The sequence below is a fragment of the Sinocyclocheilus anshuiensis genome, unplaced genomic scaffold (assembly GCF_001515605.1).
Source record: "Sinocyclocheilus anshuiensis isolate Anshui unplaced genomic scaffold, SAMN03320099.WGS_v1.1 scaffold782, whole genome shotgun sequence".
Classification (NCBI taxonomy): domain Eukaryota; kingdom Metazoa; phylum Chordata; class Actinopteri; order Cypriniformes; family Cyprinidae; genus Sinocyclocheilus; species Sinocyclocheilus anshuiensis.
In genome coordinates this window covers 794005-818514 of record NW_015546111.1, presented here as the reverse complement: position 1 = coordinate 818514, position 24510 = coordinate 794005, and the positions used below count along the sequence as shown (strand labels likewise).

Sequence of the window (24510 nt, the reverse complement as noted above, 5' to 3'; positions counted from 1 at the left end):
CTTTTGCTGTGTGTGTGTGTGTGTGTGTGTGTGTGTGTGTATATATATATATATATATATATATATATAATAAATTAGATATGAATTATTATATTTACATTTCTTTTTTATTTCTCTTTATTTTCAGCTCAACATATCTTGGTGAGAAATATCAGTTCTTGCCTCCCATCTTGATAAAACAGAGATGCCAATTAGAGAGAAAAAGTCACTTTGAAAGTGTCTGGTCAGTCCTACAGGGTTCAGTGCCATTAAAAAAAAATAAAAAAAATTGCACAGCACAGTTTTTCTGTGTGTATGAGTGAAAGAGAGCTTCTGACAGCTACAGTCTTTTTATTTTGCCTCTAAGGACTGTTAAGGAAGCGGAGGACATAAAAGTAAACAGAGCAGAGAAAGGAAGAAAAACGGCTCTTTGTAAACAGCTGAGAATCAAAGACCTTTTAAGAGCATCTTTATATATATTTATTACTGAAAGTAATCACATGAAGCCCTGACAGCATTCACAGCTCTCTAATGGCTAATTGTCAGAATAATGGCCAAAAATGCAGCAGAGGACTTTCTTTCTTGTGCTGCTGCCAGAAGCTTTGAAAACCACTTACAGCCATAAAGTTGGCCATGAGACAAAGCAAAGTATATTAGCATTGTTTATATGCAGTCAAGATAAAAAAAACAGAACTGTTTAAATCGGTAACAGGGGAGTGCTAAATGCAAGCTCAGTCTCCTGAGCTATGCTCTCTTTAGCTTAGACTGTCAGCCTTTACGGCAGTTATTGCAGCATAAAATAGAGCTGAATAAAAATGAATATTTAGCTAAAGGTCGGTCAAGTAAATCAGCAGTGCCCAAAGGAGACTGAGCTGTGCGATCAGTTTCCAAGATGTACGGTTTCAAGTAGAGAGAAATCCAAGGGGGAGGTGGAGTCACAATGGCTTGGCAGACAGGTGCATTTCAGTCTGTAAAGCGTGAGAAGCCCTGAGGGGTTCGGTGGGGAGGGAGTTTGTGTCTGTACTATAGGTCAACAGAGGCATTTCCCTTAAAGGCCGCCAAAAAACCCAACTGTGTAATAGTGTAGGTAAAGTCCATCCAAGTTTTGTGCCTCTGAATTGCTGTTCGGAAGAGTGGAAAGAGCCAAGCGCTGGCTCATCCTTTCCTCCAGGTGCTGAGCCAATGAGATAACCTTCTTCTAAATGTCACCCACATCTTTTTGAGCATGAGGTTTGCTAGCTGGTGTCAAATCTAAATGGACCATTTAAAAACAATTTTCATTCCCACAAGCCTGAAATGCTCAGAGGTTTAATAGTGCATAATTGAGTACGGCAGGTAACTAATGAGCATGAAACTATAAGGCAAAAGTCATGCTCAGGATGAATGTTGGTTTGTGTGAAGTTAAAAATTTCTGTATTCAATATCCAGGCAGCAGTGTTGGGGAAAACTAACTAAAAGCAGTTGCACTACTAACTTAACAACCGTTTTCAAAAGCATGACAGTAGTTCAAATATTTTTCTGATTCTCTTCAGTTAACTGGTTTGTTTAGACGTGGTTTGTTTAGATTCAACATAACGATTCACCAATTTATTCACTGATTCAAACCAATTATTCACAGATTCACATACACTTTTATAGTGAACTATTAACTATACTGCGGTTAATCATTATGTTTTCACATTAAATTCTATTTTATTAGTTGTATTTAGGGAAACTTACTGGTTTAAATATAATGAATTGTTTTTTGCACCAGAGTATAATTAATAAATATAAATGTTACATTACATCATTGGTTGTTTACACATTTAAAAAGATAAGTAGCTTCAATATAGTTATCTAGTTTTTTTTTCTTGACAAACTAAAGTTTTTAAGTATTTTTACCAACACTGTTCTGCATGCAAAAGTACAGTGTCACGCAAAAGTATTCATAGCTCTTCATTCTTTTTCAACACTGTGACAAGTTGCAACCTTATGCTAAAATGCTTTGTTTTTTCACATCAATCAACACTCCATACCCCAAAATGACTAAGCAAAAAAGTTATTTAAAGCAGTTTAGCATAAGGCTGCAGCGTGTGAATAATTTCGTGATGCACTATATATTGACATTACAGTAGTACCAAAGAACTTGAATAACCTGACATCATCATCTCCCAGTGGGTCATGGGCCTTTACAGATGGCTGGAAGCCACAATAAAACTATATTTTCGACCAATGGTAAAAAAAACAATCTGATTTAATCAAATGCTTTCTTAATCGAGATCTATATTTTGCTTCTGACAAATGCTTTTTTCCTATTTAGAAACTTATTTGGCGCCTTTCCAGATCAATTTCTGAGTAGCGAGAGATTCCCATTTCCCTGGCTGTTTTCCAGGCTCTGTCTTGCTTGTGCTGTCGAGCTCATTCTGTCTCCCAGACCCAGCCATTTCTAACAGCACAAACTGCCAGCTGATCTATTTTTGATCAGCTGCACCTGTGCCCAATTATCCCTGTGAAATGGTTTATGCCAGCGAGATGTATTCCTTGTTGTTTATCCTCTAATCTAGGCATGGATGGGGAGCACAGGGGCTGTTTTCCCAATCTGAATAAGACCTGGACACCCAAAGCCTGGTGTGTGCTATTATTTATTTTATATACTGGGACTGTGACACACACTATATTATAGGTTTCAACAGTAGGAGAGGGGGAGAAAAACAACATCCCATAAGAACGAGCAAAGATATAATGTTTTTATACATCCAGCTAATTGGAGATTTACTAGCTGCAGGTGATTCTCACTATTTATTCTAGGTCCCTGGTTTTGCACTTTATCTCCCGCTGTGCAGACTGCAAACAATCTATAGGAGTGTGTAAAAATATAGTTTCAGAGCAATGTATAAAATCTGTCAAATTTCCATGAAAAAAAAAGAAAAAAAGATTACATTCATGTTTAGGCCTGTCGCAATAATCAATATATCGACTTATCGCGCAATATATGTACATGACCTCAATAATTTTTGGTGATCTAATATTTTGATACTTAATTTCCATGATCTAAATATTCTTAAAAATTAAAAGTTTGTTGTCATTTGGAAGTGTGTAGGCCTTCTTGCATTATTATGCCGTTACATTATGATTATATATTCAGTCTTTAAAATGACAATAATATCGCTTATTGCAATTATTTCTGGGGAAATATATCGCACAACAAAAAGTTGTTATCGTGACAGGCCTATTCATGTTTAAGATGCAGAAAACCCACTCAAGGGTGTGTCTCAGTAAGTTCGTATTGAAGCCCAGTGTATATTGAACACACAGGCTATGTGCATACTAGGGGTGTAGCGGTACACGTATTCGTACTGAAAATTTTCGGTACGGTTCTTTCGGTTCGGTATGCATGTGTACCGAACAAATACATTGTTTTGACCACTGCACAAGCGGAACTTCATTGGAAACTTCCTGTTTTATATATTGTTACTTTTGATAAGAAACAAAGTCTCATCTTTCAAATTGTCCTTTTTTTTTCAGGAAATTCAAACATTGCATGCCGTTTTGGCGCTCTTTGATGTGGCGCGACCGATCGCATAAATGCCTCAGTTCAAATGGCAGCGTGGAGCGCGATCATCCCTTCCTCTTTACTACTAGTTTTAATGCGAAATAAACATGAATGAACATCTTATGCCTCACGTAATCGCTCAACCAGTGTTTCAACCGCAGAAAGACAGCAATAAAACAGCTTGTAAACAAAATGTCACATAGCATTTCATTTACCTCAGGAAGTCATCAGTGTCCGCAGCTCATTAGTTCACTATAAATGAAGTCTAAAGAAGAGCATTTCGCAAAATATTAGACTATATACTCATTATATTTTACTTTACCTGTTAGTGATGTCTTAATAACTCTTCAATGTTTAAATAAATCTGTTATAAAATGAGTTATGAGAGGCACTGTGTAAATGAATATATTTCAACAATAAACAGAATTTTTATAATTTAGAAGTTAATTTAGACTATATACTGATTATATTTTACTTTACCTGTTAGTGATGTCTTAATAACTCTTCAATGTTTAAATAAATCTGTTATGAAATGAGTTATGAGAGGCACTGCGTAAATGAATATATTTCAACAACAAATATAATTTTTATAATTTAGAAGTTAATTTAAAAACTACATTATGTGCAATTTACATGTTTGCTCACTAGAGCATAAGCCGAGGTAGATTTTTATCCCTAAGAAAATTTTAATTATAACTGAGTTTATTTAAAGAAAGAGGAATTTCTTACTGTTTAATAAAAAAAATTCAAATAAAATTTCCCCCTGCTGTACCGAAATTGTACCGAACCGTGACATCAAAACCGAGGTACATACCGAACCGTCATGTTTGTGTACCGTTACACCCCTAGTGCATACTGTTCTAATGATGAAATGTATGCATTTCCTTAACATACATGTAACAACTGAAGTATACTTTAGTATATACTGAGAGCGGAATGAGACACAGTGCTAGTTTCTGACACTTACGCCTCTAAAGTTGCTCATGGCCTGGAAGTAGATGAGGTAGTTCTTCCTGGGGTCCAGAGGGCTGTTCCAGTAGCCGTTGTAGGTGTGGTTGTCCCCCACAGTAAAAGGTGCAGCCTCAGGCAGGCTGCTGGGGGGAAGTTCGGCTGTATAGTAGTGTGGAGCTCCACGGGCCTGAGCCTCACCGTGAGATGTGGGAATGGGGAAGCAGTCCTGAACACCCAGTTCTCTCTTCACCTTCCTACCAGCTTCCTCCTCCACGATCACTTGATACGTGCTGCGGATACATTCACACATTGATATATTTAATAAAAAATATAATAGTAATAAAGTATTGTTAAAGGAATATTCCAGGTTCAACACAAGATAAGCTCAATCGACAGCACGTGTTGATTAATTAAAAAAATGAATTAGTCTTCTTTAAGAAAAAAATCTGGGTTACAGTTTACAATATATTAAACTATATTAAAGTATAACATACAAAACATTAAAATACTATTGTAATTTTAGTAGCATTGATATACTATTGTAGTTTCAGTTAATGTTTTGAATTCATTTTTTGTATTTCTGTTTTGATTATAATTTTAGTTCAAGTTTTTTAAGAGAAATGTTACCTTAACCCTGGTGAATAAGCAATAGTATAGCCACAGGATGTAACTAATATGCGTGTTAAGATGTTTTAAGTGTGAGGGAAAAAAAAAAACTTCAGTAGAAATTATTTTGAGTGGTAACTTGTATTCCACCTGGAATATTCCTTTAAGAAAATAATGGCACTCTCACCTAACTGGGGCTCCTCGGCCTTGTGCTGGACGCAGCAGGACTGTGATGGTGCTTTCGGTCTCACTCAGAGGGGATGGCATGTCTCCATAATCGAATGTAGGTGCTTCAAAGAGAGACAGAAAGCGAGAGAAAAAAAGGTAATAATATCTTCCTACAACTTTTTAAACCCACTCACTATCAAAAATAAACTTCTCTAAAACACCGGGCAGAAAAAGATTAACGAGAGTTCAGCAATTAAAAAGAAATCATTTGGGATCCAAATCCACTGTGTACATTAACTTTACGTCATTTCAAAGTGAGGCAAAGTGAAGTTTATGCTAATTATTAAAAGCCAACATAACCAGCTAAACATTTTAATTAGACAAATCTTACGAACAACGCCAACATTGTTGTCTGAAATAAGACCGCCCTAATTCATGATGACAACAACCAACACTTCATATGAACTCTACTTTCTTCTCCAAACTTGTCCCTCTGCGTGTCTTGAACTCAGGGTGTAATTAAAAGCTGTGCATGTGGGACAAACAGAGGGGAAACTTATTTAGAAGGATCGGAGTCTGGACTACATCCTTCCCCTGAGATGGTCGTGTTGAGCAATAACACATTCCTTAATATCAGCAGTCAATTAGAGCTGACGAGCAAAGGCAAACAATCTGCCAGAAATCAATGATTATGTTATTAAAAGCGGGTTTTGGCAAAACTACAGCTACTTGAGTGGACTTCAGTAAAAGTGAGGCCTTGAATGGCTTTGAGTGCTTGCAGAGACAAAATAAAACACATAAACAAAATATAATGCTGGTATACATACATATGAAGCAACTGAGAGATATGAGAGGACCTGAGAGCATATTCAATACAGTATGCACAGACAAGCAAGTATACAACAGGTAATTTATGTACATCTATTCTAAACAGCCTCTATTGATATACTGTAACAACTCCAAAGCATCTATGCTGCAAACATTTCTCTGAGGTTTGGTGTACATACTGAAATGCACAGAAATAAGGGTGTAATGACTTCTGTACTATTCTAATTAAAAATCCTTCATCCGAAATATACCAATAATGCACATAATATACAGTGAGGTATATTTCCATTACAAATTATATTTTCAGCATAACAATTTGAAGTATTTTCTCAAACTGCATGAACACCACCTTTTTTTGTGTAAAACTTGATTATAATATTATGCAGTTAAATATGCATATTCAATTTTATTTTGAATCCCACATTTTCAAAGTGGTGTCAGAAATGTGGACATTACCATAAACATAAAAAAAAAAAAATGTAACTGTTACTAAAACTGCTGAAGAATAATGCACCCCCCTCAAAAAAAAACAAAACACTAAAATTAAAAACAAAAGTGCATTGACTTATTTCTCCACTGACTATGCTTTTGGCAGATTCTGAAACTGATACAAGGTGACAACCTCGACTGTTAATTGGCCAAGTAGACAGTGTTATCAGGCCAATGCCAATAATCTCAAAACAACCAAATATTGGCAGATTAATGGGCCTTGCTTATCAACACACTAAATCCTCTTATTGGATTTTGTGTTTCCGTCACATCGCCGCCGCAAAAAAAATCTTCTGCAAAAAACAGAAGATCTCCTTTGTTACCATCAGAGAAAAAGCTGGCTTTAACGCACATCACTTCGCATCAGTCCAGTGTTGAGGAATCCTGATTTAGCATCAGCTGTGTCTTTGCTGACAGCAGCATATGGTGCTGTTTTGTAAGGCGGGCTGGTTTTCGAATGGTGAGGATGACAGTGATGTCAGTTCTCTTTGAGGCGAGGGGAAACGTGTAATGTTCTTGAAGGGCCTGTTGGGTTATGAGCATCTGCTGCGATTCAGCTTCACTATCACTTCCTCAGATCCACTCGGGAATACATAATGGCTCTAAGCGGCGATATGGGCATACTCGCACACACACGCTTCAGAGATCAATAGCGCACCTGAAGCACAGGATGATGAACCGGAAACTCTCGAGTTTCGCATTTTTCCTTTTCTGTGAAATCTGTTTTTGTTTCACTTTGTTCCTGACTATTGAACCACCAACGTGTATTTCAGTACCTCAGACATCTCCGAATGATCTGAGGCATTTCAATCAACAGTTTACAGATCTCACCTGGCACATCTGAGGGTGCACGGAAACATTCACACACATGCACGTACATTTCGCATCATTGCAGAAGTTCCTGTTCTATTCCTATAATGCAAAATAAAAGCAACTTCTGCGTTTTCACAAATTTTTCTTATAAAAACTACTCACATGAAATTACAGCACCTGTTCTGAGTATGAAGTTATGTATTGCTTGTTCACATCAGATGAACAGATGTAAAGGTCAGTTTCAGCCCATCAGAGAAGGAGAGGAGAACATAAGTGATAAAATTAAAAGATAAAAGTTTTTTTTTTTATTTCTTACTAATGTACATACCTGTGATGCATATACAGTATGCACATATAAAGCTTTTTCTTTCATGTACCATAGCTTAGGCGAGTAAAATCACTTCACAAATGCCAACTAAAATCACTTTACTGACATTAATATACAGCACTTGCAGAGATGGAGCTCAGAACAGCATTTACTGTGACCCAAGTCGCTACAAGACACTGAAAAATCTGAAAAAACATGAGTAGCTCACGTGAAAAGACTACAACTGAGTGCATAAGATTACATATTTACATAATTACAATGCAGTCTTTGCTATTCGATAATAGCGCTAAACCATATTGCATTCTCAACTCAAAGTTCATTTTTACTCGCATTTGGCGAGTGTTAACTTTAGGCACTGCTCTCCACCTACACATTTTGCATCTGAAATGGAAACTCCTACAAATGCATATACAATAAGGTCAGCTCCAAAAATGATGGTGTCCATGCCTTTTCATAGCTAATTTTTCACTGTGTGTCTTAAATCCTGACAGTAGTTTTTAATGTAAAAAGCAGGTTTGCGCCGGGGCAAGCTTTTTTTTTTTTTTTTACATTAAAATAGAGTACATTTAATTGGATAAGACTCAATCAAATAAGTGTGCTTAAACGGTGTTGGGAAACTAGTAGCTGAAACATGATCAGTAAACATTTAAACACACACACACACTCCATTCGGACGGGTCAGATTTGAAGTAGAAGTGCTGTTTAACACGCATTTGCATATGCACACACCCACACCTACAAGCCCCCTAAAACAACCTTACACACTCCTCACCAGAGATGTTGGTGGTGATCTCAGTGAGAGCTGTCTGGCCGAAGCCTTTGGCGGTGCGCGCCCGAACAGAGATCAGGTAGGTGGTGCCAGGATGCAGGTTGGAGAACATATGGTACGTCTCGTTCCTCAGTTTGGATACAGTGCGCCTCGGGCCTGGAACGTTGATCCCGGGATCTGATGATTCAATGCTCTGGTAGCTGATCTGTAATTGCACATATTAAAACCATTTAAATGAATCATATTTTCATTAAATCACTGTTGTTTTGGAAGCAAACATACAATGACTCAGTGTGTGGTAGCTCAGATCAAACAATGCTTTATAAAAGTTTACTAACCCTGAGATCTTTATTCAGAGTGGGTTGAAAATGATTCATATATGAAATCAAACATTTATTGTATAAACAATACGTGGTAGCCTACTCACAAATACCAGCGGGAAGCTAGTGGGCATGTTAGACTATCATCTTCAGAGCAAAAATTATGGTATCATATCACAGCACTCATAAACTCTGCTTCTGTCTGTGTTGCCTGCCGACACGCAAAGCCTGAAGCTTTGGCTTCTTTTGAAACTATTTTCATTGCGCGCTCAAGTTAATCAACATCATCTTCTTTATTCCAGAATATTTGTATGATGAATTTCAAGAGTAAAGTAGAATCCACACACCCAATCACATACAGTGCACATTCAAAGTCAGTGAAACATGACTAAGATCTAAGATCCATATTCGGAAAGATTTTACTGAATTACATGCTGATATAAGTCTAAGAGGTGAACAAAAAAAAAAGCCTACAAAAAAGAAAAAAAAAAGGAGAAATGTTTCAGCACTTTTAGTGTTAGCACTGAAGATATTCCGGGTCACCGTGTACTCTTGATTCATTTCTTCAGTAAAATGTTTCTGGGAACTTTTCTTGGACATTTGGCCTCATGTAACATTAAGCAACGTGATCTGGTGTGAGGATTCTACTTCCTACCTGATTTGCTTTAGTTTTGAATCAATATCAACCCAGTAATTGTTAACAAAATATAATTTCACACATTTACAAAGTTTGAATTGAATGGGGTAGCAAACAGGATGCACAGTTTAAATTAAAATTTTAATGTAAGGAATTGTAACTCAAAGAAATGAAAATATTTTTAACTAGAAAAATACTTTTAAAGATTAAAAAGCCTTTAGGTTAAAAGGTTTGGTAGACAGATAAAAAGAACAATAGAAAGAACTATAGATAGAACAACAGACAGACAGACAGAACGATAGACAGACAGAACGATAGATAGATAGATAGATAGATAGATAGATAGATAGATAGATAGATAGATAGATAGATAGATACACTACAATCAGTAGTCTGTTTGGCATGGAGTGTAAGGACCTGACAAACTTTCTGATCACAAGCGTGCAGAGCATTAGAGCATTAGCAGGGTGTTCAGTGCAGTGTGCTTCTGGGATCGAGGAGACATTTGCTGCACCTGTACCCGGCCTCTTTTAAGATATGAGGCATGGATGATAGTAGTGGGGGAAAGTTTGAGGGAGAACACAGTGCCCTGTGAGCCTTTTGTCGGAGGTGCTCAGAGAAAAGTGGACAATGTGCTAATCTGAGAGAAACGAGAGCAAATTCTCCAAGCTCTGCCACTCTCTTATTCTTTCTCTCTTCATCTCTCTGTATGCCTGAGAAGATCAGGCTGCTTGAGCCAGAAAATCTGTCCCTGCCTCCAATTTATAGGCCAAGACTTTAAATCCCCTTTAGAAAACATCCTTGAGGCGACTTTGGTAGCTATGTCCTGGGGAGAAAAAGAAACGTGTGTTATCAACGAGAGATAACTCAGCAAGTGCAAAGGGTAACGGAGGGGGCGCCTGATGGACACAGGTGGCATTCAAAAAATGCGTCGATCTCGTTTCGGGCCATAGCTGAGCCGAATGACGGATCCACAAACAAAAGCTCCTTTTCCTCTTGAGGTGAGATGGGTGTTTTGGAGCGTGACAGAAGCACCGTTCTCACAGCTTTTTAGTGACTGACTGAGAGCCTGAATCATGGGTGAGAAGAAAGGTGACACTGAAGCAGGCAGTGTGACCAGAGAGAGAGAGAAAGGGTGTGAGAATGTTCTGGAACAGAGGAACAGAGAGACAGATGCTGGCTGTAGGAGGCCCACCACCTTTCCATTGAGCAGGCTGAATCTGTGTGCAGTGGACGGAAGAATGAAGAAACAGTTTAAAGTCTTTTATTAGACTGTTAGCTATCCTTATTTTTTGGGACAAAGGCGTAAGCTTTCAATTTGCTGTTTTTGGTGCACAAAACTACACTGTAAAATGATTCTTAGATCCCAGAATTAAATAATAAAAATAACCAAACAGAATGAGAGATAGAATGATAGAACCATATATAGAAAGATAGAATGATAGAAAAACAGATAGAACGATAGATAAATAGAACGATAGAATGATAAATAGAATGATAAATAGAAAGATAGAGACAGACAGATTGATAGATAGATAGATAGATAGATAGATAGATAGATAGATAGATAGGTGGAGTGTGGCCAATTCAATTGTAATTGACAAATTTTATTTAGATATTTTCAGTTAGAAAATAAATAATATAAATAATGATAAAATATAAATAAATAAAAATAAACTCAACTTTAAGTCATGCAAACTGTCACGCAAAATGCCTTTATTTTTTTACTTCATGTTTTTACATTGTGTGTATCTAAATTTGACCATCTGAACATATACAAAACAAAAAACAAAAACCTATCTCTCACCAAATTTAGATGCTATTTAAATGATTGTGGCTAAATAAATTATTCTTTTATGGGCTGTATGTGACACTACCTCAGTAATGATTTCTTCCCAAAACTGTTCCAGAAGCTTCTACAGCAGCCATTTTCATAAAATATTATGGTGTATTGGTTAAGGCTCAGGGCTGGAGGGTTGCTGATTCAATGCCTTCGAGAACTGAGCCATAAGCAATTATCATTGTGTCCTCGTGCAAAGCAATTAATCCCAGGTAGCTCTGGGACAATAGTCCCAGTTCATGACTATGGCTGTTCTATGGTGACATCATGGCAACTATTCAAATAAAGCAAGATTCTAAAATGGCAAAAAGTGTAGGAGACAGCATATAGAACTTCAGATAGAGACATCTTTCTGTCATTTACTAACAGATGGCTGGTGCAGTAGGGACCAATTAGAGGCAGGGTTAGCCTTGGTGGCTCTTGTGTCTCTGGCAGCATGCAGAGTTCCAGGTCCAAATCATGACTTAATACATACTTTCTGCCTGTCACTGACTTGAGTTGAGAAAGAACAACAACAACAACTCAGCACTTCCGGCCCACTAGACTGAAACTCTGAATTATACAGGTTTGGAAAACACTCGCATTCCAAGGTCTTCCTAATATAGCACACTGTCAGTCAGGTCTGTGTGCACATGCATGAGGGGGATCATATGTTAGCGGCACGTTCATAAATAATTTAAGCTGGCAGTCCAATTTTAACACACAGTGGGAAGTTTTGTCTTTCAAGGATTGTGGATCATCGATATTTCACATGGTAAAAATGCTGACTCGTCAGAGCCAATCTCTGCAGATTCAGACAGCATGAGAGAAATGGATATGAGTGCGGTAAAGAACAGGAAAGCACATACCTCATATTGCGTGATGAGACCGTTGGGTTCCACCGGCTCCTCCCACTTCAGGAAGATCATATCCTCCAGTGGCGTGAAGGTAAGAGACTCAGGAGCAATGCCTCCGGGAACTGTGGGAAACCGAAGAAGCCACTGATTATGAACGAAGAAACTGAAGGATCCTACACCGTCAGACTAGTAATTTCACTAGCATTTACTCAAAGTTAGAGGGTTAATCACTTGAAGTTCCCCAAAGGTCAACTCTAATATCCTCATTACAACCACTGTCATTATGAAAGTTTTAAGCAGGCCTTTTATGTTATGAACGTATTACAGAGACTCATCCATTATAACTAATACAAGTGATTCAGTACTGTTGTCAGGTCATTTGAATATGTGATATGGAATCTAAGAGCTAAAGAGCTGGGAACGTGCGCTCCAGTTTTGATGGAATGTTGCAGTCTGGTAATCCTGCTAAAAAGAATAGTATATGATGTGTTGGTTGAATGTTGGTTTGTTTGTGTCCCCATCAGGCTTCTTAAAGGAATAGTTCACTCAAAAATGAAACACTCTGTTATCATTTACTCACCTTAATGTCGTTCCAATCCTTATGATTTTTTTTTCTTCTGACACAAATGTTTTCCATACAATGTTGTTATAGTTATAAATATTATAATAGTACGTAAATAGTATAAAAATAATTAAGGGGGAAAAAAACAAAAATGAATCATAATAATACCATAAAAATGATCCACATGCCCTATTAGCTTTGTGTGATTTCAGTCTTTATTCACAGAAACTTTTGCCATCTACTGTAGCTCTGAAATTTCATTAGCTCATCTGCATATTCAAATTTGCAACTGCTTACAAGACAAGTGAGAAACAATGGCCTTTGACCTCTTCACACAGCATGCTTGAATTAAATTTCAGAGCTACTGTACAGTATAGATTTTCAGTGCATAACAATATAAATTTCAGTCTTTTCGTCACACAAAACTAACATATGGCAACAGAACAATTGAAAGAGTTATATGAATCATTTTAATGATTCGTTTTTGTCCTTTTGGAGCTTGACAGCCCTACATGCTTTCAATGTATAAAAGAGAGCAGCATGAATATTCTTAAAAACTTCACAGGGTTGGAATGACATTAGGATGAATAAATGAGAACACAATTTTCATTTTTATTTAACTAGCTTAACCATATTCACCAGAAAGGACAAGCTGCTTAATTAGCTTCATCAGTTTGCGAATGCAAACAGCAGAGTTGTTCTGATCAATCAACCACACCGGCATGAAACCAGCGTGGAAATTCATGCTGGTCTAAGCTGGACTTCTCAGCAGGAAATACAAAGCCTGTGTGACAGATAGAAAGAGCAACACTTGCAACTGATGACATGGCTTTTTTTGGCTGATTAATATTAACATGGGTTCATTAACAGACATAAAGGCTGGCAGAAAGAATGAGGAGGAAGTGGAAATGGTGCTAGAGAGACAGATGATGCTCTGAGCTCTCACATACTGCAGCAGTAACATATCAGCAGATGTTTTTACAGCCATTTGTGCTCTGTCACTGAGCCATCCTTGTTAGCTGTCGGGTATGTGCACAGCGTGTATGCGCGGAGTGATAGTTGGTGAGGCAGAGATAGCCGGTGGTGAAAATAACACGCTCACTCAGATTGAGTCAAAATCGCTGACTCGATCACTTTTTCTTTTGACAGGCCATGAAAGAAAAGAATTGCTGATTGAAGCTTCAGAGGAGTGTTGATAATTGAGCACTCTCTTTCTTCCCTCTCACTTCATCATACTTCCTCTCTGGGTGAAACGCTAGTGTTTCAAATTTTTCCCCCCAAATTATTTTGTCCTTTAGCCAGAATTCTTACAGCCTGCGCTGACTGGATCGCGCACAGAAATGGGCATAAAAATCTTCCCTGACCTGCTCAGGCTCAGCTCCCCAGAGAGAATGATTAAAAATTAATTTCAAATCCATTTGGGAATGTAGAGTATTTTAATAAAAAATATTTGCAGATACCATAAGTTTACTTTAATTGGTAAATGTTTGATTATTTATTGATACATAGGCTGAATGATGAATAAGTGAGCTCTTAAATGGATGGGACTTAGAAAATTTGGTCTAATAGCATTTGTAAATGTTGTAAAATAAAATGTAGTTCTGAGCTTGACATATACAGATTAATATTCATTGAAAGCTCTGCTACTCACTGTCCTCCTCAGTCTGAAACATGACCTCCTTCCCTTCCTTCTTGCCCTCGGTGTTGGCGAGTGCCAGGCGTATTTGGATGGTGTGAAAAGGAGGCAGATCTCTGAGGGTGAAGCGTGAAGTGTTGTGCTCCACAGCCAGGCATTCTCTCACTGTGGTGTTGTGCCCACCGCCACCCCCTGCGGTTGTGTAGCGGTAACACAAGGAGACTGAGTACGTGTGGCAGCGGGTCAGGTTGAAGGCCGGCGTCTCCCACTGCAAGGTCAGCTGCCGGGACTGGATCTCCGAGGCTCTAAGACCACGCAGTGCCCGCATGGGCTCTATTGGAATAGAAAACGGTGAAACATTTTGTTAACATAAGCCAAAAATGCAAGGAAATCTGCATGGGGACATCACCATGTCATAAGACTTCTCGCCTACCCCACCCACCACAGGTAGGAGGCGCCACCACGGTCAAAAAGGTTGACGGACCACCTGCTAATGAGGACACAACTCATGCCAAATTACGTTAATTAATTCCACAGGCTGCTGGTTGTACTCTCTCTCCCGTCATTTGCCACCGCCGTGTCGCTAAGCAAATCAAGTATCTGCCTGCTCCTCGTCCAGGGGCCACGAGCCCTGTTCAAGGACATTCAGTTCTGCCAGTTACCGTTAGTGCAAGGTCGTCGCGTAAGTCCAACTATTTTTGGCATAACTCACATCTGTGTTCATACTTTCTTATTTACCGGGGGCAGAAAGATCAGCGACCACCTTTGGCGTATGTGATATAAAGAGACAGAGGAAGCTACTGTCTGTAGGGCAAACAGGAACCTTAGTGTTTCTCACAGAGGCGCAAAGGCAGCAGTGAGGGTGAACCAAGGACATCCAGCCTCACTATCAATGAGCGCATTTGTCATGGTCCATTATTAAGACAATCAGTGCAGTTTTGTCAAATATATCTCCACATAATGTATTGCATTTCTTTGTGACCTGATGACTAATGGACCCAAGTGGGAAGGTACAACAAAGGGGATGTGAAGTGCACACTTCCTGTGAAAAGTATGAAGTCAAGGCTCAAGGTCTTTATTGTTCCTCTTGAACCGATGCTCAGAAGACATGCTCTTAAGAATGACTAAAGGTAAGGTGAGGTAGCTAATGCACCAATACCATAAGGACAGAGGGGCTGAATTAGAGGAAATGTATTTTGTCTTTAAGTCCTTAGAGGAGAACATGTATGGATTGCAGAATACTAATTCAGCACTTCTCCTGCAGAAATGCACTTGTAACATTAAGCTCCTTTAATCCTGAAATATTTGACACATCAGAGAGCTTTCGCTACATCTCTCTACACATTTCCTTAAGGTCTATATTTAGATTTACATTTCGTTTCATTTGTAGATTTACATTTAGATTAACTTCCAGTGCGATTGGATTTCTTATCAAGAGAAGCACTTAGTCGACCTGAAAATGACACGAATGAAAGATATTAGTTTCCTAAAATGCACACTGGATGTCAAAAGGTCCCATTTGGCTACACAGGGAATACAACTAAAATAGAGTGTTGATCGTCTTAATGGAACTATCGATTGTTAGTTAAAAGCAAACTAATGGGATGCTGTTGGCTTGTGCCGTCTTTAAAACAATCCAAGAGTCTACACTGTGCTCTTTGAGAAGCTCAAAAGGGCCTTTTGTGTCACCCTACTTCCCTTAACCTAGTTCGAAGGCTTTGTCTGGATGCCAAGAGCAGCGCTTCGAGCGCCTACTCCCTGGCTCCCATTTGAGATGGGACCGAACCCAGAGAGAGCAGCCAGGGGCCTGGGGCAGCATGTCAATTCCTCCCGGGCAGCTGGAAGTTCAAACAAGACCAGTTTCTGTCCCATTACTCTAGATAATGTTGATACATGAGGTAGTCCGGAGAGAACTAAGCTCATTCCTGGTTATACAGTGAACTAATGGGTGTGAAGTTCTGGTCGCTGGTCTGTAAAAGGAAAAAGGATGGGAAACATGATTCTGTGATATTTGGGGTAAAATCATTTATATTGAGATGGATGGGAGTGGGTTCAATCAAATGTACACAAGAACATTCGTATCTGATGTTAAATTACGGGAATAAAAATCATGAAAGAATAAGCTGCTATATGTTACTCTCATTAAAGACATTTATTAAAGGGACAGTTCACCCAGAAATAATTTGCATCACTTGCGTAGTCTTACAATATTGTGAAATATTATAACAATTTAAAATAACTGTTTTTTATTTTAATTTGTTTTGGAATGTAATTTATTCCTGTAATGGCAAGCTGAAATGACATCTGTCATTCCTTCACTCTTCAGGGTCACATGATCCTTCAGAAATCATTCTAACATGTTATGTTGAATTGGTGCTCAAGAAACATTTCTAATTACAATCGATGTTGAAAAAACTTTAGCTGCTTATTTTTGATAAAACCATGAAACTTTTTTCCCCAAGATGAATCCTGTCATTTTTGACAGTATTTCAATTTGACAGTATTTTCAATTTAACATTTTTCCTAATCTTTTGAAATGTATTGTATCTAGTGACCAATGGCTGTCAAGCTCCAGGAGGAACTAAAAAGTACCATAAAAATATCATAAAAGGAGTGTGAGGAAGAGACTGAAATTGAAATCATTATTTAATGAAATTTTTGCCCTATTCAGTCATCATAGATTTCAAACTTGGTGCTCTGTCTTTTAGTCTGTTCCTCACACAAAGCTCCATTCAGAAAATGTATATAGCATAAAATTATTTTATTGTGCTTTTGACCAGCACTGATCACTATCAACTTTCAACAGCAGGACGATGTTCAAAACATCACCTTATTTCATGCAAAAAAGTCATACATACATACAGTTTGGAATGACACAAGGGTGAGTAAATGATGAGAAAACATGCATTTTTGACTTTCGTCTGCAGAACACAAAAGATGTTTTGAAGAATTTTTAAATGTTTTTGTCCATACATTTAAAGTCAATGGGGTCCAAAACAACACTGGACCCCATCGACTTCTATTTTATGTGTTCTGAAGAAGAAAGTCATACAGGTTTGGAATGACACAAGGGTGAGTAAATGATGATAAAATTTGCATCTTTGGGGGCACTGTACCTTAACGTCATTACAATCCAGAGTATAACTCACTCCGATGAACACCTAAAGAGACCCAGCAGCAGGTGGAGGTCCATCTGTGAACCAGTCTGTGGCAGAAGTACAATGTTTGTTCCATTCTTCCATCTTTTTCCCCTTTCTAATCTTGCTCTCCTCTGAGGAACATTCCTTCAAATCAAGTCCTGCTCCTAATCACAACACCTCATCAAGCACACCTGGCTGTGTTCGGCGAAATGTCCACTGGTTCCCTGGCTGTGCCCACAGGACTGTGCCTGCTTTCATCATTTTTATGTAGGTCACTACCTAGAGCAGTGCACCAGGATGCAATCTTCAGCTGCAGCCAGAAACAACCTAGTCATCTCATCATTCATTTCACTTTCCTCCAGTTTTTTGGAGGAGAAGTCACCCAAGGTCCTGGAAGTATCTAACACTCTTGCAGTGAAAAAAATGAAAATGAGCTGCTAGGAGAGAGAAACCATATAAGGTGAGCCTAACTACACAAACAAATAAACTAATAAGATCTAGTTAGATGCCAGCAAGGGATATATCAACAAGGGAAGATTGTCAGCATCGGCTCTGTGCACAGGAGTTAATGGCATCCCCAGATGAAGGGCATTTTGATGGAGCCAGAGAAGATAATCACAGTCACCTTTGTAATGGAGGAAGTGGATTCACCTGCTGGATGAAGACAGATGAGCTGACACTACTCTCTATCCAAAAAGGAAAAAAAAAGAATCAGGGAGAAAATGTGACCGGTGGGGGTTTGTGATGTTTTGGGGTGATGTATGATACCCAAGTAACCAATACTTTCATTGAATGGACAAAAAAAATCTTTTTCAGGTATGGAACGACATGAGGGTGAGTAAATGATGACAGAATGTACATTTACCTTTAAGTGAAACACACTTGAGAGCTCCATTAAGTCTCTTGACCAGACCTCTGAACAATAAAATGTCCCTCCTTTGATAGATGAAGCTAATGCATTTAGTGAAGAACCATAAATCCATCAAATTCAGTGAAAGACAACATTTTGAATAAAACCAATTGCAGATGATGTTACAAAACAAACATCTTGTCCTGCAGCAGCAGCAGCTAAGGCCTAATTTTTGTGAGCTCTCTGGAGTCACATGACTGTAAACGCTAACCCCTTTCAACCGTGATTAATAAATCATCACAGCGAACATTCGAGTGTATGCATGTGTGTGAGCAAGCGCTGTCAAACAAATCAAAACTTCATAGCCTCTGACACAACATGGCGTGTTCCCACTAGCACACTTCTCCAAGCACTCAATTATATCTTTGACTTCTATTCAGATGACGGCAGAATACACAGGAGATTTGAGCACGAGTGGAGTATGGAAAACCTCATTTTACTTCCACTTCCACTGATGTGCTTCTATTGAGTCAAAATTACATCTTCAACAGTTCAGCAAATATGACAGCAGCTTAAACAGCCCCAATATTCATGTGCAGTGAGGCACCACTGGGAATATGATGCAAATACTCCATTTAAAGAAGAATTTCAATCTAGACTTAATGTGGAAGAGGAAATGGAAACAGTGGGAAATGTTTAGCGTGAATGTCTGCTCCTCATTTTCTCCGCCTTTCTTTTAGAGACAAAAGCTGTTTAAGACAAAAACGCGCCTCGACCTGACTCACAGACGAATTTTTCTCGCTCCGACTCTTTCGTCTTATCTGCTGATGTCTTTTTTCCCCTGCTATGTCATTCTAAAGCCTCCTGTGTTGTCATGCTCTTCCGCACTCCCTTTTTCACCTGACTGCCTCTCTTCGTCTTGCTTGCTGATGAATGGTAGGTGTCTGGTCTCAGGAACAAGCTGGGAATTATTGTATTTGTCATTTTAAAAGGCAGGCAGTGATTTGTGTGATAGCATGTGTGTTTGAAGAGGATGTGATGTGAAGTGGTGACTATTACAATGTTGACCAGGTCTGGGTCGAATCCTCACTCTCGTTTTCACTCAGATAAAAACAGGATCAATCACACCCTTTCCAGTACCGAAACAGCTGGACATGGCGGAGACTCTCATTTGCAGGTAGAACCATTCATTACTGCACCTCTCGCTGTTTTGACAGGCACAAGAAGGCGCCACAGAAGAGATGCCCGCAGTTTCGGTTCAGAAAATTTAAGTTCCAATTGATCATCCCCTTTTCAAAAATTGAGTCGGATATATTAATAAACTGGCATTAAACACTTGACCAACTTCACATGCTGTTTGTTCATTAAAGGAGCTGTATGTAGGATTGACACCAAGTGGTTGAACTAGGTATTGCAGTCAAAATTCCTCCTCAGAATTGAGGCACACGCAGGTTGCCAGATTGACGAACGAGCGCACTTGACGATGAATGAAATGAAATACGCTGTGTTTTCTGCCAACTGGCAACCCAGGGTGACGAAATACAATTGGGTAAACTGGCAGTGGGCGGGTTTCACAAACCAAAACAGAGACCGACATTCTGGCCCGGAACGCACATTTTCAAAGGAGAATGACTGTAGCATTGTTTTTCAGATAAACAAGTATGTTAACTTAGCATGTTTCTTAAATATCTGCAAACATATTATGGTATTTTTATGCTTTAGTAGAGTCAAAAACTTACATACAGCACCTTTAATGGTTGAAAGTATATAGCAATCTCTTAATTGTTTCATCCTACACAACAATATTAAATGAAGAGCAACTTAATCATTTTGAGTTAGAAATTTCAATATAAACTCAAACATTTCTCATCCAACATCAAAATATTTTTTAATGGACTGAAGTTTTCTGGTCACTTACCTGCACACTTGGTTCTGCTGATGAGGGGTGGTCCGGGTGGCCCGGTCCCACCCTCACCCGGCCGGGTGAGCAGCACACTGATATGGTACTCTGTATCTGGATCCAGGTGCCAGAGCTTATAGGTAACCATGTTAACTCCAAGGATCTCCGACCAAGGTGCCTGGCTGGCCCGATATTCGATTTCCCGACGGATGATGGGGCCATCGCCCAGAATGGAGTTTGTGTTTAGTTGAATGATCAAATACGTGGAGCCCGCTCTCAACAGCTGGGGCGGAGCAATGGGAGATGGGGGAACTGTGACAGAGAAATAAAGGAGATGATGGTAAAAATCTATTCAGGGAATGAAGAAAGCATGTTCATATTTTAGCCCTTTTCAAGCAGCCCCCGGGAGAAAAATACGAAAAACTTTAATGTATTCTAACCTGAATCTCTTTTGCCTAGTTTTTAAGCTTATCTTGACCAGACACTGTTGACATGAGGTGAAAGAACATTTGCAGTTCAAAATTGTACAACTTAAAAACACAAGGTTCAGGGGTTAAAATACCAATCTGGCCAAGCACATTAAGTCTCCAATAGCTGGTTCTTTCAAGTCCTCGAGGGAGAGCTATAAGTAAACCAACAGATGTGTGGACTGTGGAAGAACGTTGGATATAAGGTCATGCTATTTAGTGTGAGATTTTTATATATGGCCCCCTGAGGAACTTGGAGGGCAGCTACACAGTAGCCACAATCACATGGGGGGAAAAAATCTTACATTTGATTTGCAACGTTTTTTAGATATATATTTAAACCCTGACTAATGACTAGAACTTCAAAGGGTCTTGAGCTATCAAACAATTAGTGAAATAAATCGATTTGGAAGGGTGCAAGCGAGGGGTCCAATGAATGAAAAGATATCAGTGCTGATTTTTCCCATGACTGATCTTCGGGTCTGCTGTGTCTGCAAGCTTTCTCTCTCAGGGCCAGCTGCAGATGGCAAATATCCAGCTAGGGACAGAGAACGCCTCTCCTGGGAGGGATAAGAGATGGCAGGGAATAAAAAACTCATCTGGTCTGTCAGAGAAAGGCTCAGAGAATAATATAAAGTCAACTTAGACTCTGCTTTCATATGCGAAGAGACATAAAAACGGGCCGTCTCTGCGATTCTCCCTCTATCCAACGTTGGTTAGGGTAGATGATTAATTTCACCCTGAGAAAGCTTCTTTCGCCAGAATAGAGTTCAGAGTCACTGCGAAAAACAGATCTGAACCCTACTGACTGACTGAGAACAGTTCTCATTAGCCCTCTGGCTCCTCTGCATTAGCCCTGTTGCTATGTAATCTATGGGCCCATTGAGGAACAGTGAGTTGTGAAATGAGTTGATCAAGCTAATTAAAGGACTGATTAGCCTCTCGTTAGTGGGGGCAAGCGTGGGAGGGCAGTTTGGAAAAGACAAGGAGAAGATCAGAGCGAAGGGAAAACTAAGGTGAACGTAATGAGCTTGCGTCAACGCTGCCGTGCTAGCATGTGGGCCTATAGCTTTATGGACTCATCTGGTGGGGCCAATCTGCCGTGCTTAACTGAGGTGCAGTAATGCATTTTAAATAGGACCTCCTGTCGAAGTAAAAGCCATCAAGAAGCAATGCCAATAACATGCTGCAGAGGGAATGCAGCTATAGTCTGAAATGGCTTTAAAGCTCTCTAACATAGAGACACAGGTGCACCGGGTCTCATTATAAGTTATGCTTCATATTGCGATGTTCCCAAGTGGATTATGCCTACAGCTTTGGTACGAATATAACGATGAAGTTGTAATGAGTCAGTGTGACAAGTGCCACAAGAGCAAGTGCTTTTTATTGAGCACTTTCCTGAACATTTGATTAGTCAGTCTGCTAGAAACAGTGCATGTTAAATGAGTTTTGAATTTGATGACAAGATCTAGAGAACATTAACAGTTTTAACCCGGAATATAGTTACATTTAAGGCATTTAGCAGGCGCTCTTATCCAATCGCTTTATCAAGAAAACCATGCAAATGAGAAGGTTATTTGCTGGGCAAAGAAGTGCTACCTATACAACAAGGGCGATTTTTCTTAGGAGAGAAGAATTCAGATGGCAAAAAATGGCAAAAAAAACAAAAAAAACATTATAAAGAAAACAAATAAAATGCAATAAAAATTAAATAAAAAACAAATGAAACTAAACAATTTAAAGAAAACAAAACAAAAGGGATGACGCTCATCTTCTATGTTCACAACTGGTAAAAAAAAAAAGAAAAAAGTAAACCACTTTCGGATCACGTCTGAATGAAGATGATCTTGAAAAGACTCCACATTTTATTCTGTGATTTAGGTGTGAAGAAAGCAAAATGCTTTGCTTTAGGTGCTTCAGGGTTAAAAAATAAACAGTGTGAGGGAGTACAAATAATTGAATAGCTAGAAGTTTCTCTTTTAGGATCTCTGAGGGTATTACCTGTGATTTTTCATTTCTGGTTTGTCATGACGGCATTTAAAGAAAACAGCCTGAAGGTTTATAATGCTGTGCTTCTAGGTCATATTGTTGCATACAGTAAAGCTGTAAACTCGCCGTAATCCGTGCTGCTACATCTATCAATAGGATTAGCATGGTGCTGTCTCATAACCTCTTTCAGTATGCCTTGAGGACGTATGCTGAATAACCCACGTGGCTCCATCCATCCCTATCCTTGTTCCACCCCTGACTTTTCCTTTTGCTTAGGGGATATCAATCTGACCAGGATTTAAAGGTGGACACAGAAAGCTGCCACTGCCGGCTTATGGGCAGATGTCAAGTTATATGGTTGAAATGACAAGTGGGGAGGTTTGCTTTGGTCAAATACGATGTTAAAGAAACCCCTGAATCATCATGATTATTATTATGTTCAAGTACTACCTAAGCCCCCCCCATACTGTATATACTATCAATACAAATCAGGGCTGTCAATGTAATGTGCTAATTTAATTAATTAGTCATGGAAAAATAACCCAGACCTGTATGTCATCTTACTTTTCATACAGTTGACTGTTGACAAACATGATGCAGGACAACAACTCACTGCGTGATGTAGTCCATAAAAGCAGTTATATGCCCCTAAAATTCAAGATATTGGGACAAAAATTCCCCTGTATGAGTTTTTGTCTCATATTTATGTCATATGATATCACAAGAGTGCTGTTTTTGTCCCGAATAGCATGAGTGCAAATGTGATTTTATATAACAGTTCAGTAAATAAGGAGTTAATATTGCGTTATATTTTAAACACAATATTGTCTGTTTTTGCTCACTTTTGCCAACCAATATATTACCTATAAAGCCACAGCAGAATTGCTGTGTGTCTCTTAAAATGGTCATATGATGCGATTTAAAGTTTTCCTTTCTCTTCGGAGTGTTACAAGCTGTTCGTGAATAGATAAGATCCCTAAAGTTGCAAAGACTAAAGTCTCAAACCCAAAGAGATATTCTTTATAAAAACACACAGACACGGTGTCTACACCGGACGCGACAGCTGTACAGAGATACCCATTTTAAATACATTTAGTAGCAGAACTACTGCACGCAATTTTCAGTGCTGGAAATCCGTTTATCCTTTGTTGACACTTCCGCGTCGTCATGGAGAGCGCAGGTCACCGTTGCTTAGCAACGGCAGATGCCACGAAAGCTTTGGAAAGAAGGAGAGAGTGTCGCGACTTGCATTTTCCCACGCGTTTTTAGGCGCGACATGTGAACTACACTGTGTCTACACTGGACGTGACAAAGCGACCGTTGCCAAACATTTTAACTTTGTGTTGTTTGTCATAAATAGAACGCGTCATAAATAGAACGCGGCATCAGTTTACTGTCGGGGATTTTTCGTGCCGTGCCGCGCCACATCCAGTGTAGACTGACAGCATCACTGATCATAATGGGTTCATTGTATTTTGTTGCGTCGCGCCGCTCGCGTCCGGTGTAGACACGGTGAGAGCCACTCAGATGCACGTGAACACTGAATTCTGTTCACTTCTGCGTCTATTTATGCCTGAAATACTGTGACCTGCAAGTATCCTTGTAAATGCAGTTGCTTATGGCTTAGGTGAAGGGAAACAATTGAGAAAGAAAAGGGATGTGTGTAACAGTATATTGGTTTACAGCAGTTGAATGTTCCTGAGGCTTTCTGTGTTATGAATGTTAATCAAACAACAAAACACAAAGAAAAATCACTTTTGTAACTTGTGAAGACTATGCAGTGTTATTTTACATTTGATTATTACATTTCTGTACCTGAATACTGTTAGACTTACCTGAAAAATATAAAGCACTGCTTATTTCATTTGTA

The 24510-nt window shown here is 39.0% G+C and overlaps 1 protein-coding gene across 1 annotated transcript in view; it reads right to left on the bottom strand.

Annotated features, from left to right (window-relative positions):
• LOC107700666 (receptor-type tyrosine-protein phosphatase U-like) overlaps positions 1–24510 on the bottom strand; it is a 103790-nt gene that overhangs the window by 49670 nt on the left and 29610 nt on the right. The window contains exons 5-10 of the mRNA XM_016502403.1: positions 20203–20496; positions 14310–14627; positions 12109–12218; positions 8467–8668; positions 5256–5358; positions 4479–4752 (exon numbers count right to left, since the gene is read on the bottom strand). Of these exons, the coding sequence (XP_016357889.1) occupies positions 4479–4752; positions 5256–5358; positions 8467–8668; positions 12109–12218; positions 14310–14627; positions 20203–20496 (1301 nt within the window). The remainder of the gene's footprint in view (positions 1–4478; positions 4753–5255; positions 5359–8466; positions 8669–12108; positions 12219–14309; positions 14628–20202; positions 20497–24510) is intronic.